The following is an 18,453-nucleotide window of genomic DNA, read 5'->3' on the forward strand; positions in this document are numbered from 1 at the left end:
AAAAAAAAAAAAACACAACTTGTTCTCCCCTGTCAACTAAAGGAAAAAAAAAAAAAAAAAAAAACCAACCTAAATTTTTTATGAAAAGAACCATGAGCCCCCATGAGAACATGCTATTCAAAATGTTAAAAATTCAACTTTTAGTATGGAGGATTCTTTTAAGTCAAAACCCATGTGTCTGGCCTCAAAGTATGATCTTTGTTTAAAGTCTGTCTGAAAGACATCAAAAGTCTAACAGCAATAAAGAGCAAAAAGAGAGTTCACAAAGAACTGAGGAAATCAAAGAAGCAGATAATCCTACCAACAAACATCAGGAGACCTCTAGGGCACTTGACATAATCCACAAGTCTCCAAGATCAGTTGGAAACCACTGAACTAGTTAATTATCCAGTTCCTTCCAACTATAATATTTTCTCTTTAATATTTCTATTTAAATTTTTTAAATTTATTTAAATTTCTATTTAAATATTTCTATTTCCTACCTTAATGTATTAAATTATTCTATTAATCACCCTACTAAAACCACTCCTTTTTAAATACCAGAATAAAAAGAGAAATACTTGTTATACATTGAATATTTTTTCACTCTACTTTGTTTTGGTTTACCCAAAATTATTAGCAATGTGCTATAGGTTTACAGAGAAGGAAAAGTCACAAAGAGGGACAGGAAGAAAGAAAAGACAGAGTGTTGGTACATTCTAGCTTCTAGAATGAGTTCAGGGTACTCTTCTCACCAGGCAACACCACTCAGAGCAGAAACACCTACATAGAGCCACAGTACTCAGGAGTGAAGCTTTTGTATATTTGTAAAGATGTCAAGGAATCTTATCCAAGTGTGGTATATTTCTTTGCTTTCTAGGGGCTTATTTCCTACTCACTTTGGTGTATCTCCCACATAGAACAGATCCTGAATCCAAGAAGGTCAAAAAGGAATCATAGTACAGTTTGGAGGCATGAGCATAGGAAAGTAGCTTACACAAACTGGTCTAAACTTAAAGGGTTAAAGAACTGGTCCATTTCTGTGTTTTTTTCCTTTAGGTGATCTTTCTGTGCACTTGTATCACTTTGAAGAAAACCCATCAATAGCCAAAATTTGAATGCAGCTTTTACAGGAAAAGAGCCAAGCTAGTTACACACTGCTTTGGGTCTACTTCTTTGTATTTTATGCAAAAGGAATCTCCTCAGAATTCCACATCCCCCACTTACCAAGACTGAGACATTCTACTCAATAACACAAGAAGTACATGCGCTCGACTCCTCTAGTCACATCTCTCTACCAGGATCTGTTGAAAAGTCTGTGGCCCTGGTTAGTATTAGTAGCTAGTTAATGATTCAGATCTCAGTTATCTTCTTATCACTTTCTATACTGGAGACATGACAGATAACAGGGTTTTAGATAGTGTATTTGAAAAGAATTTATAAAGTTCAGCTAAGAAAATAAGAAAAAGGAAATTCATGCTCAGTTTAGTGAAAATGTTAGTAACCTTCTATTTAAATGTTCTTGAATACACTTGAATGTCTTTTACCATTAATTCTCTAAAATACTAAAATATAAACAAAAATCCCTAAAATGTTAGTGAAACAAGTATTTCTCTAATTCTTAATGTGAATTTTGTTAAACACTCATGAACTTTTGAAGTTTTGATATAATTAATACTCAACTAGTAAAACTCTTAAAGTTTATGTTGAAATATGTATCTTATATAGCAATTTGAAAATGAGAAACTAATTTTGCTTTTTGCAAAATACATGATACTGCAACTTAAAAAAAAAAACCTGTAACATTGAATATTTTCCATTTCTCAATTTCTTTACATTGACTAAGAGTCAAGAGATAATGACATACTGGCCACAAGGTGTCTAATAAAGCACACCATTTATAGAATAAAAAGGCTATTACACAGGGGGAGGGTTAAATAAAGCACATTAGTTGGCCCTCCAATCCATAACATAAATCCTGTATTTACAAAAGTCCAGCTAATTTTATTCATAATGACATTTTATAACAGGTAACCTTAATTTTAATTTCACAAAATATATGAACATTACAAAATACACATTTATTCAAAAATATTTACTAAGCACCTAATGTGTGCATCAGGCACTGTTGTAGGCACATAGGACAAAACTTTTTTGTGAACAAAACAGACAAAAAAATCTGCCCTCATGGAACATGAAGACACACCACAAAGTTGGATGACAAAACTTTTTAAAAATTAAAGAGGAATTATTTGTTGATTTTAGAAGGCCAAGTGCCAAATATCTCTTCACTCCCCATATGTAATATTCTACATAAGAACAAAGAATGGAAATCCAGCCCTGGAATCTCTTACCTTAAATCTAAGCAACCACTTAATGCATAAATGGAGCAAATAAAAGAGGTAAGGAAAAAAAGCATTGAAAGGTTAGTTGGAACTTCAGGATGTGAAGAGAAAGGAAAAAAAACAAAGAAAAAACAAGTTAAGCATTCAGCATTAAAAAATAATGTTTCAGTAGATCATAGAAAGAGTGGTCAAAGCAGAATGTGTCATGAACAGGAGGGGTTTTTTTTGATGAAATTATATGACATTGTTTTATTCAAAAACTTTAATAAAGATTTCTTCAAATTAGTTAGCCCTAAACTCTAAAAGCCCAAATAATAAAAAGGACTCCAGAGTCCCAAAAGAATAATATTTTACTTGAATTAAGTTAAGAATTAGAGTGGGAAGGAAACCATGTTTTTATTGTATAAGTGGGCAAGTACAAATATTATGTTTTATATTCTAAGTACCTTTTGTAATTAGATTCTGGCATTACCCTAAAATTATTTATTAGCAGTTATTAGTCTAGAATAAATCTCAAAATTATAAAATTTTTAATATTTCATAAAGTCAAATATCAAATTCCAGATAACAGTGCTTGTATCAAAATTCTGAGAAAGAAAAATACTTAATTTGCACTGTATGTTTTCTTTTACCTAGGTCTACATTAGATTTACATTTAACTGATTTCCAGGATACTAGTGTAGGATATTTTTTTAATTTAAATTTGCTTATATAGACATAAATCAATTGCATAAACTGTACAGTTTCACACATATGTATATATTCAAAGTCACATTTGAAGAGTCATTGCCCTTCAAATCACTGATTAAGATGAAAGCTTTAAGTAACTGAACACTTAGCTGAAGCTCCAAATAGTTTAAGTATAAATACCAATTTAAATCAAATTTATATGCACCTTAGTTTTGATTATGGTACTTTTACATATGCAGCAGATACTCCAATACATTTTAAAAGACAGCCAAAATATATAATGGCTACATACTCAAAAGCAGTGGAAATACTAATTCACATATTACTTTCATCTACACTACTCTCACCCAAAATGTTAAGATAAAATTATTTTAGAAAGATTCAAAGTACATGTTTGTTTATAGATGTTCCTTCTGAAAACTAACACCAAAGCGTTGCTGATAAATTTTTGAAATAAGGTGGATACTTAAAGAACATGCTGAGTAGTTTTTTAATCGGTCATACTAAGTCATTAAAAGATTAGAAAAATTAAACCACACTTATTTGCCCAATCTAGATGAGGTATCCTCATAGCTGATTAAGTAAATGCAATTCATTTAAAGGTGACTGTTTAAAATTTGAAAACACAGCACCAGGAAGAAGCAAGAAGGATAGAATAGTTATAGTATTAAAGAACCTTCAGAACCACAACTGGGCCAAAACCTGGACCTCCAGGAAAGAAAAGACAAAAGCTTAATTTTCTAAAGAGTTAGTTCCATTATGGACTGCTGTTTTAAAAAGGTTGACAAAAATTATACTTACCTTTACTCCATGTCCAATATCATCTAGAATTGTATAGTCAATAGGTTTTCTAATATAACGAACTGGTCGTTCAAGATTGGCTGGAGCAATAATCTTATGTGTCCTTGAAGTGTTTTTATTGGTAGTCAAAATACCAATCTCTCTTCTTGCAACTTTCTCTTTATGAATATCAACGGTCTGCAAAATATAAACACAAGACAAAAATGTATAGTTCTAATCCCCAGAAGAATCAAAATATAAATGCTCAGACATCTAACATTATTATTCATATACTTAGCCCCAACTGCTAAATTTTGTTCTTTTTGGATCTACTAGCTTTCTCCATTCTTAGGCTAAAGCCTAAGGTTGGCAAATCATGGCTGGCCAACCAAATCTGGTCCACAAACTGTTTTTTATAACCTGAAGTTTTTTACAACCTGGGAGTAGTGTTTACATGTTTTAATGGTTTTTAAAAGTCAAAAGAAAAATAATGTCATGACATGTGAAAATCATACCGAATTCAAATTTCAGTTTCCATAAAGAAAAATTTTTGGACCACAGCTATTCTACTTGCTTACATATTTTCATACTACAGGGCAGAGATAAGCAATTAAAACAAAGACTGCATGGCCCGCAAGTCTAAAATATTAGGGGGTTCTTTACAGAAAAAAGTGTGCCAACCTCTGGGTTAAAGCATGCTAATTTTTTCCCAAGCTCCATTGCTCCATTAATACTCAAACTAATATATAATGACTAAGAAAGCTCCAGGTATTATGTTGGTTACATTTTTAAATAACCTATTAGTATAATTTCCATTGATGCTCAAATGCTTTTCTATTCTTAAAAAAGAGAGGCTTAAAATATAAATACAATGTTATCATCTTTTTACAAAAAAAATTAAGTTTGTGTATATTTTATCATGATAACATTAAAATATTTCATTAATTTATCCTATTTATTAAATGTTCACATAGGATAAATGTGTTTTTACTTGGTCTTCTATTTGTTGATAGCGAATTTCTGTATAAACATAGATAATTAATATCCCTAAAAAGCATTTCTCAAACAGCAGGTTGTAATTTAGTGGTATGTGAAAGGCAATTTTTTATTTTTTTAAATTTATTTATTTATTCATGAAAGACAGAGAGAGAGAGAGAGAGACACAGGCAGAGGGAAAATCAGTCTCCATACAAGGAGCCCGATGTGGGACTCAATCCCAGGACTCCAGGATCACGACCTGAGCCGAAGGCAGACGCCCAACTACTGAGCCACCTAGGCGTCCCAAAAGGCAATTTTTTTAATAAAAAAAAATAGAAATATTAGACTATATATGCATAGTAAGTATTTTTTCTTGAAATATTTGTTATATATATATATATATATATATATATACAGGAATTGATACAGGAAAAAGATACAGGAATTGTGTACTGGGTGCAACATAAAATATATTTTTTTACTGTGAGTTGCAGTCAAAAAAGTTGGAAAACACTTCACTAAAATTGTTCATATCTCTCATACTCTTCCTGGGCCAAGCAGCAATTAACAGACACTCATTCCTCTCCAGTCCTACTTCATTTTCCCCTTTCTGAAAACAGAACCAGGTAATAACATAGAAACGGAAAGAAAAGATAACCATTATGACAGTATTAAATATCACTATAAGTAATCTGAAAGCTGATTATCCCTCTAAACTATCCAAGGTATGAAGGGAACTTGAAACAAAAGTCTCCTATTTCAACCAAAAGATTTTAAAAGCAACAGTATCTATAAGCTTCACAACTAGTATCTAAATGAAGCATCAAATCAAAGACTGGCCAAGGTAGTTAACTTTATCATTTTAAGTATTTCTTTTTAAGGCAAAAATAATCTTTGAGCTTTCCTGAGCACGTTAAGTAAAAATTACAAAACCTGCCTTCCTTTTCAACTACTACAGGAGAGCTGTAACAGAGAAACAGACATTTATACATTAGTGACAATATTGGTATTTACTTATTTTTAACTTCAGAGAAATAAAAATCTCATTTTAAATAATTTCTAATGTGTCATGCTGAATCATTAAAACATGCACTTAGAAATATTTCATATGTTTTAAGTATGCTTCAAAATAAACAAAACCAAAGAAAATATGGCATTTTTTGACACCTATTTTTTTTATAACTGGTCTTCACAATGTCAATAAAAGAAAATTTATCAGAGAATGTAATCGTCTTGAGACACTGTTCTTCCTCCAGTTTTTAGAAATGTAGTTATACTATTCAAAAAGGAAACCAAAAAAAAAAAAAAAGGGAAACCATAAGAATGCAAACCTAACCAACCATAGAATTTTAAGCTTACTGCAAACTGAAACTTTAATTTCAAATTTTAATGGTGGAATTATTAATACATCTCTGTATTAATAAATAAAATGAGGGGGAGACCTGGGTGGCTCAGCGGTTGAGTGTCTGCCTTTGGCTCAGGGTGTGATCCCAGAGTCTCCGGATCGAGTCCCTGATGTGGGGACTCCCTGCATGGAGCCTGCTTCTCCTCCCTCTTCCTATGTCTCTGCCTCTCTGTGTCTCTCATGAATAAATAAATTTAAAAATCTTTAAAAAAAATAATAAAATAAAATGGGAAAGCAAGTTTCCATATCTGCATTAATATAGTTATGTTTTATAATAAGCACATATTTTTTAACTGTGAAAAAATTAAGACTTTTTTTTAAAAAGCACTGAAAACATTTGATCATTTGTCTGGGGATTGGAGGCACTTACATATTACTTATAAGTTCTTCTTATATATGCACAAACACAGCCCAAACCTACAGACCATTCACTAAGGATAAAACAAAAACCAATATAGCAAAGAAAAAAAAAAATCTCAGAATTATAGGTCTAAAGTGGGCTCTTACAACTTCCTGAGAGGGAAAGCAAAGTGCAAACAATAAACTATAAGAAAATACATCCCTTCATCAGGAAGGGACAATTTTCCCAGCACTAAACTCCAAAAGGAATTTTGGCTGGAGGAATTTTGAACAGAAAAATGTTGCTTCTTATATTCTCAGTTAAAAAAAAAAAAAAAAAAAAAAAACCTCGCATGTTTTAAAACATAAATCTTAAGAGCATAACATCCATGGAAAATCAAAAGAATTTAGTTTGGTTATATAATATTTCTAGTTGTTTACTCTAAAAGAATTCCTACATCTTAGAAAAACTAGACCAGGGTTTCTCAATAGTGACACACTTGACATTTTGGGCCAGATAATTTTTTGCTGTGAGAGGCTGTCCTGAGTATTGCATCATGTGAAGAAGTATCCCAGTAGACCTGTAGCACTCCTCCAAACCAAGTTGTGATAACCAAAAATGTGTGACATTACCAAATGTCTCCATGAGGGTAAGTGAACCAATGATTTAGCGGGGGTACTAATTCACTTGTCCTTACATTACACACTCTGAAATATCAATATCAATTACTTCCAAACTTCTTACAAGAGCTGACTTAAGATTAGTATCTCTAGTGACTAAGTATAGATAGTTGGTGTTATTAACTTTTTAAAAAACATCTATAATAAAATATAAGGTTAAGAAAACCAAAGAGCATAATTTGTATTCCTGCCATCCTACTACAACACTAAGTTAAACTGGAGGAGTTCTTGTTAACAAAATCATATCTATATTCAGAAAATAGCTATGTTTTTATGTGGAGTCTGAATAATAACAGAGAACAATGAATCTACTACTCCATTAGGAAGGAAGAGAAAGTTTGGTCCATAAGATTATGAAATTTTCAGCAATCACCTACTTCAAATTTTTCAAAGCTTTCTCTTGGGGAAAACCATAGTCAAATTAGAATAATAGAAGGAACACTCCTCTCTCTATATAGCTAATATCAGCATTTATCAACTTACAACTGTCAGTTTTAAAAGAATTTTTGTAAAGCTCCTATGATGTATTGTTTAATTTAAAAATAACATGAGTTAATACATAAAATCTTTAATATATACGTGTGTGTGTGTGTATATATATATATATATATATATATATATATATAAAACTACTGTTTTTTCCTAAATCTAACTCATTGCTTGCACTAACCACCATTGCATTTGCCTTCATTATATTCTTTGATGTTATAAAGCTAAAATGTATTAATGCTAAGTTTTGGAAGTACAAGTTCAACACTGATGCTTAGGAAGAATTTTATTTTATTTTTTAAGATTTTATTTATTTATTCATGCAAGACACAGAGAGAGAGACAGAGAGAGAGAGAGACAGAGACAAAGGCAGAGAGAGAAGCAGGCTCCATGCAGGGGGCCCGATGTGGGACTCGATCCTGGGTCTCCAGGATCACGCCCTGGGCCAAAGGCGGCGCTAAACCGCTGAGCCACCCGGGCTGCCCAAAGAATTTTAATAGTAAAATAAAAGTATTCCAAATTTGTCCTGGATTTTTAAAGTTACTAGTTATATGACAATAAATTTATTCTTATTTAGTAGAGATCTCAAGAATAGCGCTTATCCATGGCAAATAAAAAGCTTAATTAGCAAAGACCAAAACTAATGAAAGTACACTTCTAATAAACACCATTATTGTTCCTACCTGCTAACCAAAAAACACACCAAGTAATATCACTGCAACTGTGTGGACTATTATTATTAATAGATCCTTATTAATTTGTTTCTCTATCCTTCTCATTGTAGCAACTGCCAAGTTATGCAGTGCCAAACCCAAGTCCTCTAAAACACCTCTTATCATCACCTTGAGATAGTTATACTTGCTCCCAGCTCCCTTGCAAGCCTGAGACCCACTCCCACATCTCCTTCATACACAGGCCACAACAGATATCAAGAAGGTACTATATAAAATATTTTGTTTTAGGATTATCTTTATATTGTGTGTCCCATTAACATGGATAATTAAGAGTTGACTGTACTGCACAGCACTGCTTCAGACAGCTGACCATCAGTGTGGGAAAATATGTGCAAACAGCTACAGTGGACTAACTCAACTAAGTTGCATGTTTTCATATATGTCTTAATTTTTTATTAAGTTAATGTTTCATAAGCTTTTAATTGTTTAAATGACAAATATGCTTAAATATACTCATATTATTCACCTTTCATAAAACAAATTAGTTACTACTAAATGGTAATTTTCAGTTATTTGTTAATAAGATGATATAAACTATACATAAATTAAGGACTATATAAATCCTACTTTTTATGCATAACAACATACCGATAACCTTTAGTAGGATTTCCTTAATTTAAAATAGAATTTTGGGAGTGCCTGGGTGGCTCAGTTGGTTAAGCGTCTGCCTTTGGCTCAGGTCATGATCCTGGGGTCCTGGGATCAAGCCCCACTTTGGCTCCCTGCTCAGTGGGGCATCTGCTTCTTCCTCTACCCTGCCATCCCACTTGTGACCCCGCTCTCTCTCTCTCTCAATTACATAAATAAAATCCTTAAAATTGAATTTTTAAACAAGGCTATCAAGTTTTTTAAACAAAAAAATTACCTTACATGGTGAGTTCCTCAGGGTGTAGACTTTCCAATGCATTTTACTATCTAGTTCTTCAGAAGAATTTCTTCCCTTCTATGGCATTTTATAATAATCCTTTCTTATTTCTTTTGCTATTTGCTAACTACTTCAACACCTGGCCAAATAAGTTCTAGTCAACTCTTGGAAGGGTGGGAGGAACAATACTTTTTAAGCTCTTTATGTTGCCTTTGACCCTCTTGATCTTCTCCTAAGCCATGATAAACTGAATGTAGATCATACTGATTCTCTCTAGTAAGCTGAGAAGAGATAGGCCTGGCTTAGAAGAATTTTAGTTCACAAGTTTGTAAAATTTTAGTCTGAAAAATGTTCTACAGACCTCTTTTTTTTTTTAACTTACAAGAAATGGACACAAAGTCAAGGACATGGTAAATAGCATTCATCTATACACATAATACTCACTGACTTAAAAGTAGCTATATATGTTTATACAAGTAATTCAGAAAATTCTATGTTCTGATAACTACATGTTCTTGAAAAATATTTATTAATTTAACTCCTACTCTCAGCCTGAAAATTAAAAATTTCAGTTAGCTTTTTAAATAATATGCTTCCAAAGAAATGATAAGACAATAGCAACAAAGTTAGAGATCGAATTTCTTTAAAACTGCCATCCTTGGGGTGCCTGGGTGGCTCAGTTGGTGATCCTGGGGTCCCGGATTGAGTCCCACATCGGGCTTTCCGTGGGGAGTCTGCTTCTCCCTCTGCCTGTGTCTCCACCTCTCTCTCTCTGTCTCTCATGAGTAACTAAGATCTTTAAAAAAAAATTGTCGGGATCCCTGGGTGGCGCAGCGGTTTGGCATCTGCCTTTGGCCCAGGGCATGATCCTGGAGACCTGGGATCGAATCCCACATTGGGCTCCCGGTGCATGGAGCCTGCTTCTCCCTCTGCCTGTGTCTCTGCCTCTCTCTCTCTCTCTCTGTGACTATCATAAATAAATAAAAATTTAAAAAAAATTGTCATCCTTGGAGCACCTGGCTAGGTCACTCAGTGGAGCATAACCTCAGGGTTAAAAATTCAAGCCTTATAATCGGTATAGAAATGACTTAAAAATAAAAATCTTAAGAAATAAAAATAAATTTGACATCCTTAAAATACCTAAGGTAATCCACATCAAGAACCTCTCCTAATACTTCTGATGGATATAGTGAGTGTGGTATAAATTACTACACTACTTAATGCTATTATTATCCATTTACTACAAAAACAGTCTGATACTAAGTAGTCATAATCAATTCTATCTTGTTTTTCAAAACCTTCAACTTTTAGAGAAGGAGTTATTATTTTGTTGTGTTGAACACAACTATGTATGTTTCCTGATACACCTTCCTGATATATAGTGGTAGAGTTGAATTCCCATCCTCAGATTATAAATCAGAATAATTTCTGAATAGTTGTTTCCTGTTTCAGGAAACACCTGTTATATCAGAGTGATAGAAGGTTGAGGTCAGTGAGCACAGACAGGTGAATAGCAAAGTCAGCAGAAAAGTAAGAAAGCAAATATAAATCAAGTTCATTTGTGATAATCTCAAAAGAATAAAGAATTCAAATTGAAAGCTCAGAAATCATCTAATCAGTCCTACCATTTTACAGATGAGAAAACTGAAGTTCAAGTAAGTCAAATGTCAAGCAAGTCAGCAGAAGAACCAAAGTAAAATCTAGATCCTTTACCCTCTCCACTCCTAAACCTATGGAGAAAAGAGCTAGAGCACTAAGAGGCTGAAAAGTATAAGGTTCTTACCCAGGAAACAGGAAAAAGATACTGATAAGGAAAGAAATACCCCAAAGATCTAGTATCTCCTAGTCCTGAACCACTCTACCAGACAACACTTGCAAAACAATTCTTGATACCTACTACCATTCCAATAAACACGTGATCTGATCTTGTCTTTGACCTGACTGAACCTCCATCCCAATCTTCTCTCCAAATTCTCTGAATCTAGTATTTTTGCTCCAAATGAAAAAAAAAAAATCTAGGCTCAATATATTGGAAGACCTTTCTGGCTCCCTCTAAAAATATAATAATATTTTAAATAAAGCATAATAATGATATAAGTACCAAATACTTGGGAAAAAAACGTATTTTAGAACAAGGGCTTACAAACTACAGCTTACATGCCAAATCTGGCTTTCAGACTGCTTTTATATCACATACAAACTAACAATAGTTTTTTTACATTTTTGAAAAGTTGTTTAAAAACATATACATACCAAGAACATGAGATTGATACCACATACCTGGACCACAAAACTTCAAGTATTTACCATCTGGCCTTTTAGAGAAAAAGCTTGCCAATCCTTTTATTTAGAATACTTACTAAGTATTTGCTTTGTACACAGAAAATGTTTTCTCATACTATAATCTTTCAGTCTAAATAGTATCAAATAGCTTTGATGTTCAATTGACTTTTAAAACAAAGGACTCTACCTATTCATTAAACATAATTGAAAGATATTTCAAGCCTTAAAGCAAATGGTAAAAAAAAGATATAATTTTTTTAAAATTTACTGATTTCGGGATGCCTGGGTGGCTCAGTGTTGAGCATTGGCCCAGGGCGTATTCCTGGAGTCCCAGGATTGAGTCCCACATTGGGCTCCCTGCATGGAGCCTGCTTCTCTCTTTGCCTACATTCTCTTCCTCTGTGTCTCTCATGAAGAAATAAAATCTTTAAAAATAAAAAAATAAAAAATAAATAAAATAAAATTCACTGATTTCTTAGATATAGCCTTCTATCACCCCATTTCTCCTATTCAACCTCCCCCCAACATGCTATTTTGTATAGACTTAACAGGTATTTACAGCTGCAGATCCCTCAGTCATCCTGGGACTACTCAATTCCAAATGAAGATGATTCAAAATAAATAATAAAAATTAAAACAAAATGAATAAAAAATTTTTAGAAAAAAAGGTTCAACTTATTCAGGGCTCTGACTCAGTCCCGTTATTTCTGATCTACTGAATCTTTATCCATTCATCTCTCCCATTTTTCAATTACTCCTTTAAAACTGCTTTAAAACACACTACTAATTAGACCTATTAACTATAAATAAATATGATACTAAAAATAAAATGTTCTTATTAACTGAATTAATACATATAATTACAACTTAGATAGATTTATACACCTTCCTCAAGATTGCTACTCTTCTCTACCAAAGGAGTACAGAATTCTAATCAAAAAACAAATGACTTTAAAAAAAAATGACTATCAGGCCACTTGGCTGGCTTAGTTGGTAGAACATCTGACTCTCAATCTCAGGGTCATGAATTCAAGCTTCACATTAGGTAGAGAGATTACTTAAAAAAAAAAAAAGATGATTATCTTTCACTGTTATTTGCTTATTATCTTCTACCTTCACAGTCTTATACACTCTCTTACAAACTAATAACAAACTATTCATCCTTTTTAAGAACTCTAATATATGGGATCCCTGGGTGGCGCAGCGGTTTGGCGCCTGCCTTTGGCCCAGGGCGCGATCCTGGAGACCCGGGATCGAATCCCACGTCGGGCTCCCGGTGCATGGAGCCCGCTTCTCCCTCTGCCTGTGTCTCTGCCTCTCTCTCTCTCTCTCTCTCTGTGACTATCATGAATAAATAAATAAAATCTTAAAAAAAAAAAAAAAAAAAAAAAAAGAACTCTAATATATGAATTTCTCTTCTGCGTTTGCACTTTTCTTCTCACTTTCTTTTTGGGTCCTTTCCTAAGGACTTCAAACATGCAGAAATTTTAAGACTTTCAAGTGTAAACTTCAAAATTCTCTATCAGATCAGTAATTTGTCAACATTCCTCCTTCTATAGAAAACAAGTTCATCTATTTCATCATTATTATTTTCTAAGGGATCTCTTCTGAATAAAATTTCCCTCATTCATTAAAACTCATCAATACAAAAAAAAAAAAACCCTCACCAATTCTTTGGAGTTGTTTTGTTGTTTTTTTACTTTAAGAGACACAGCAATATAACAAGCAGTAAATTATACAATCTCTATAGAAGTTTATATTGGGGGAAGGTGCCTGGGTGGCTCAGTTGGTTAAGCATCTGACTCACGCTCTCAGCTCAGTTTTTGATTAGGGTCATGAATTCAAGCCCCACGTTGAGCTCCACATGGCATGGAGCCTACTTAAAAAATAAATAAAAGTTTATATGGGATGTAAAGAAAACCCTACAGTGACAAATTCATATTTAAGATCAAATTTAGTATTAAATAACAAGAAATCTCTTTAAATTAGTCTGATGAACTTTCAAATAATAGAAATATATGGGAGTTCTCCAATATCTGATTTGATTATCTCAACTGATTTTATTTAATTACACAAGTTAAGCTTCAGACTTTGAAAAATTGTTCGATTAGTCAATTTCAGAAGAGTCCTGAACTCTTAAGATAAACAAAAAGAAAATATAATGTACATTTTTTATAATGGACATTTTAAAATTTGCTATTCCAGAAAAGTTCTAATCATTTAGATCTAAAAGAATGTTGAATACTAACTACATCGTTACTCAAGTAAGAGTGCTAAACTAGAAAAGCTCCAAGATCTCGCCAGAGAAACAAACAGGCAGATCAAAACCTTTACTTTTTAATGTTTTTTAAATTTTGCAATTACAAATTGGCTTTTCACTGAAGTATTTAGATGGTTCCAAAATACAGAAATGGTTACGAAAGCTATGACATATATACACGATACAGCCATTGAAAATGTTTACAAAGAGCTTATAACATCACGGGAAGACATCTGTTGTCATAGTAAATTAACAGAGCAAAATCTAAACTCTATACGTAATATAATCACAGCTACATTTTAAAAACTATTTAAAGGAAAAAAAGTATTGGAACAAAGTAAAACAAAATATTAAAGGTAAAAAGTTTGAACCCTGCATGAAGTTTTTTTTTCATTTTACTTTTCTATACGAGAATGGCTATTAAAATGGAGAAAGCATAACATTAAAATTTTTTAAATCTTATATAAAGATAATTTTTTAAGTTCACTTAGATTAATATTTCCATTATTGAGGTTCTATCCTGGTAAACAAAAATCCTACCAACAGAAAAAAAAATTTAAAGAAGTGATCAGGTTATCACACTAAATTTTTTAAAAAGATAAACAAACATGAAATTTGGTAAAAGTTAGAAGAAACCAGACAAATTTTCACCTAAAGGCTGCTTACTTTAACTACTGAATTATAATAGAAACCATTAAAATTTACTTCCCTGTCAAAATCAGAGAAGATAATGATTCCACAAAAAGAATAAAAAACAACCTAATATTGAATTTGTATTTTCCAAATCATACAGGCAAGCTAACTCACACAGTAAATGCTGCAAGAATTATATAGACTGCCTGTGTTTAAAAAAGTGTTCCCCATAGGCAAAATAGAAAAACAGTGTGGTCTCACTTGTGAAATATGATTGATTGAAGATTCCATCCTCCGTAGCTGGGATGCCTGAATATCCAGCATCTGTAGGACATTGTTGGCCAAGGTATTTATCAGATAGGCAACACTTGCTAAGGACTGGGTGGTGTAGGCTTTGGTTTCTTCTAGAGCTCGCTGCTTATCTGCTGACTAAGGGGGGAAAAAAACAATCATTAATTTAAAGATAACCCAGTCTATCAATCTACTCTACAAAAATACTCATCAAAACCATTGTTTCTGAATCTACACACACTAGTAAAAAGGTTCTGAATGTTGATTATCAGTATCATTAAACCCAACAACTACTGATTGAGTTGACTAATATTTACATGTTGAATAGGTAACATCTTTGTATATCTATAGCCATTTAATAAATGAGTTCCACTGGATGTTTTCAGCAATGGCAGCAAGCATATAGCTTCTCAAGATTAGACTCCTGGAAAGATAGCACTGATTTAAATGTCTAAATTCTGGCATCCGTTTTTCTACTTTCCTGAATTTGTCCTTTCCTTCCACTCAAAGTATGAAATGTGTTTATAACGTAATGTCTCATTAAAGTAATGACAATGATAAAATAAAGTTATAAGTAAAAATAACAAAGTAAATAAAAATGGGTAATAATAATAATGATAAATAATAAGAAATTAAAATAAAAATAATTAAATGGGTGCCTGGGTGGCTCAGTCAGCTGGGTGTCCTACTCTTGATTTTGGCTTGGGTCATGGTCTCAGTGATGTGGTCAATCCCCAGTTGGGCTCAACTCGGTGCAGCCTGCTTGAGATCTCTCTCCCTCTGCCCTTGTCCCCCTCCCTCCCTCAGAAATAAATATTTTTTAAGATTAAATAAATATATAAATATATAAATTTTTTAAGAATAAAATAATCAAAGAAATCTTTCTTCTCAAGCATTTTAAGTGTTAAAAATCTATCAGACATAAATTGCTATCAAAACAGAGTACACAGTAAAAAACAGTCAATTCATTATTTCCAAGATCCTAAGGCAAAACAATGATAAAGACACACATTCTATGCTGCTAAATGCCAGACACCATCTACTTGTCCTAGTTCTGTTAAAAAAAAAAAAAAAAAAAAAAAAAAACACTGGTTCAGTAGAAAGTACACAAGCCTCTGAACCAGAACCTTTCATCTTCAGGTAAGCTCTACTATTTACTACAACGCAACAACTTGGACAAGAATAATAGTTTCTCAGTTTCCTCAGTTACAAAGCAGAGGAAAACCTCTCTGATAAACCTCTCTATCAACCATTTTAAATAGTGTGAACACCAAATAAGATAATGAATGTAAAACCATTTTCTAAAACTACAGATCATTCTATATAACAACTGTCATTATCTCTTTGAGTGGTCATTAACTGTTCAAAGTCCACTATGTTCCACTCTCCTCTCTCCTACACAGTATAGAAGTGAAAATTAACAACCCTGGATATGTTTTTCCAGGGAGAGCAAAATTCTTTTGAAGAAGCAGCAGTCAACAAAATAATCGAATGATATCCAGTTTAACTTGCAAAGGGCTAACTAAGGATAACTATATTCGCTTTTTTCTTTTCTATTCTAATCCTCAGTAATCTTGCTAACATCAATGCTTGAATTAACAAGAGAATTGGAACCAAATTTGGCTGAAGATAAACACTTTTAAAAACACATCATACAGGGACGCCTGGGTGAAGTTGAGCCTCTGCTTTCAACTCAGGGCGTGATCCTGCGTCTGGGGATCGATGGAGTCCCACATTGGACTCCCCACAGGGAGCCTGCTTCTCCCTCTGCCTATATCTCTGTCTCTCATGAATGAAAAAATAAACTCTTAAAAAAAAATCATACAAACTTCTAGATTCTGATTGTGTATGTAAGGAGCCTGGAGTCACCTTTCATCCTAACAAGTAAAAAGCTCAATACAATGAAAAAGATCAACAACTTTTCTTGAATTCATGGGAAAAGCAGCAAGTCATTAACACTTTTCAGACATTACTCTAAATCAGAATATTTACTATAGAGAATAATTCAAAATTAAAACACTTAGATAATTTATTTGATAGTATATGTCTTCAAAGGATCAAGAGGATAGATATTATTTTCAATGTATCCTTTTTTATATTGATAGTATTTGAAGTTTTTTGAAAAGCAGTATTATTATCACTTCATGCTCTACCTTTTTTGCTAGTGTATACATGAAATCATACAGCTGACTGATACTGCATCAAAGATAGAAGAGGCCCTTTTATAAATAGGCTTTGTATATATCTACTTTTCTATATAAAATTGAAGACCCTGTAATATAAAATGTATGAAGAAACCTAAATTGCATGTTGTTTGTAGTTGATATAACATTGATGTAAAATAATATAAAGTATGTATTCGGGGGCATCATTCTTCTGCATTGAAGTAGCAAATGAACACTCTAAATTTTATAAATATATTGCTGTATCAATTGCTCTTTAGGAAAAAAAAACCTGGCAATCCATTAAAATCCTGATGTATCTTCCTAATAGCAATCAAGTCATGAAGTTTTGAACATATAAAAGTCATGAATATCAGCTGATGAGACTGAAACAAAAAAAAATCTTCACAAATATCAAAGTATTGCTAACTCTTTCCTAAAAGGTATATATTTATTGTACGTCCATGCTTAATAAATAATTGGTCTCAGTTTTGAAAACCAAAGTTAGCACAACTCTCAGATCATCATCATAAGAACAAGAATGCTTCTTGATTGCTTGTAAGTTGTTTTTTGACCAGGGAGCAGGTAGTGGATTTTGAAATGCTTTATTCACACTGTGTGAACTTAATATATTTTATTTAATAAAACTAAATGGTTTCTAACGTACTGAAAGAAAAAAATTATTCTTGGAACCCTCTGAGAGAAGATGACACAGATGACATGATCGCCTATAGAGAAATCGAAAAGAACTGACAAAAAAACTCTTGGAGTAATAAGAGATTACAATAGTAGGATACAAGGTTAATATACAAAAGTCAACTGTTTTCCAGCAATGAGCAAGTGGAATCTGACATTAAAAACACAATACTATTTACATTAATAATCAAAAATATAAAACACTTAAGTATAGCTCTAATAAAATATGTGTATGATCTATATCAGGAACACGGCAAAACTCTGATGAACAAAATCAAACGACTAAATAAATGGAAAAGCAGTCCATATATGGATAGGAAGACTCAATACTGTCAAGATGTCTACTCTTCCCAAACAGAAATATAGAGTCAGTGCAATCCCAAACAAAATATCAGCAAATTATTTTGTGTATATTGACAAACTGATTCTAAAATGTTTAAGGGGAGGCAAAAGATACAGAAGAGGCAATACAACATTGAAGGAGAACAAGAGTTGGAAGACTAACACTAGTCAACTTCAAGATTTACTCTACAGCTATAGTAATCAAGACTATGGTACAGGTGAAAGAACAGACAAAAAAGTTCCAAGGAAAAGGAGAGCCTAGAAATAGACCCACATCAAAATAGTCAGCTGGTCTTCAACAAAGGAAAAAAGGTAATAAATAGAGCAAAGACAATCTATTCAACAACTGGTGCTGGAAAAACTGGACAGCTAAATGCAAAAAAAAAAAAAAAGGATCTATACATAGAGCTTATATTCTTCACAAAAATTAACTAAAAATGGACTACAGACATAAAAGTAAACTGAAAAACTATGAAACTACTAGAACATAACACCCATATT

General features: G+C 32.6%; 1 protein-coding gene and 1 long non-coding RNA gene across 53 annotated transcripts in view; one reads left to right on the forward strand and one right to left on the reverse strand.

Annotated features, from left to right (window-relative positions):
- ABI2 (abl interactor 2) overlaps positions 1-18,453 on the reverse strand; it is a 119,593-nt gene that overhangs the window by 44,162 nt on the left and 56,978 nt on the right. For 28 of the 50 annotated variants that reach the window (XM_077885174.1, XM_077885162.1, XM_077885161.1 and 25 more), the window contains exons 2-4: positions 14,723-14,890; positions 3,816-3,992; positions 2,334-2,351 (exon numbers count right to left, since the gene is read on the reverse strand). In XM_077885174.1, the coding sequence (XP_077741300.1) occupies positions 2,334-2,351; positions 3,816-3,992; positions 14,723-14,890 (363 nt within the window). The remainder of the gene's footprint in view (positions 1-2,333; positions 2,352-3,815; positions 3,993-14,722; positions 14,891-18,453) is intronic. The other 22 variants (XM_077885165.1, XM_077885164.1, XM_077885186.1 and 19 more) reach the window with 1 other exon arrangement.
- LOC144305975 (uncharacterized) overlaps positions 733-18,453 on the forward strand; it is a 38,194-nt gene continuing 20,473 nt past the window's right edge. For 2 of the 3 annotated variants that reach the window (XR_013373006.1, XR_013373005.1), the window contains exons 1-2: positions 733-1,306; positions 8,471-8,622. This is a non-coding gene — a long non-coding RNA (uncharacterized LOC144305975). Of the gene's footprint in view, positions 1,307-8,470; positions 8,623-16,321; positions 16,538-18,453 lie in introns of those variants that run through there. The other variant, XR_013373004.1, reaches the window with a different exon arrangement.

Source organism: Canis aureus, chromosome 36 (genome assembly GCF_053574225.1).
Source record: "Canis aureus isolate CA01 chromosome 36, VMU_Caureus_v.1.0, whole genome shotgun sequence".
In the NCBI taxonomy this organism is placed as follows: domain Eukaryota; kingdom Metazoa; phylum Chordata; class Mammalia; order Carnivora; family Canidae; genus Canis; species Canis aureus.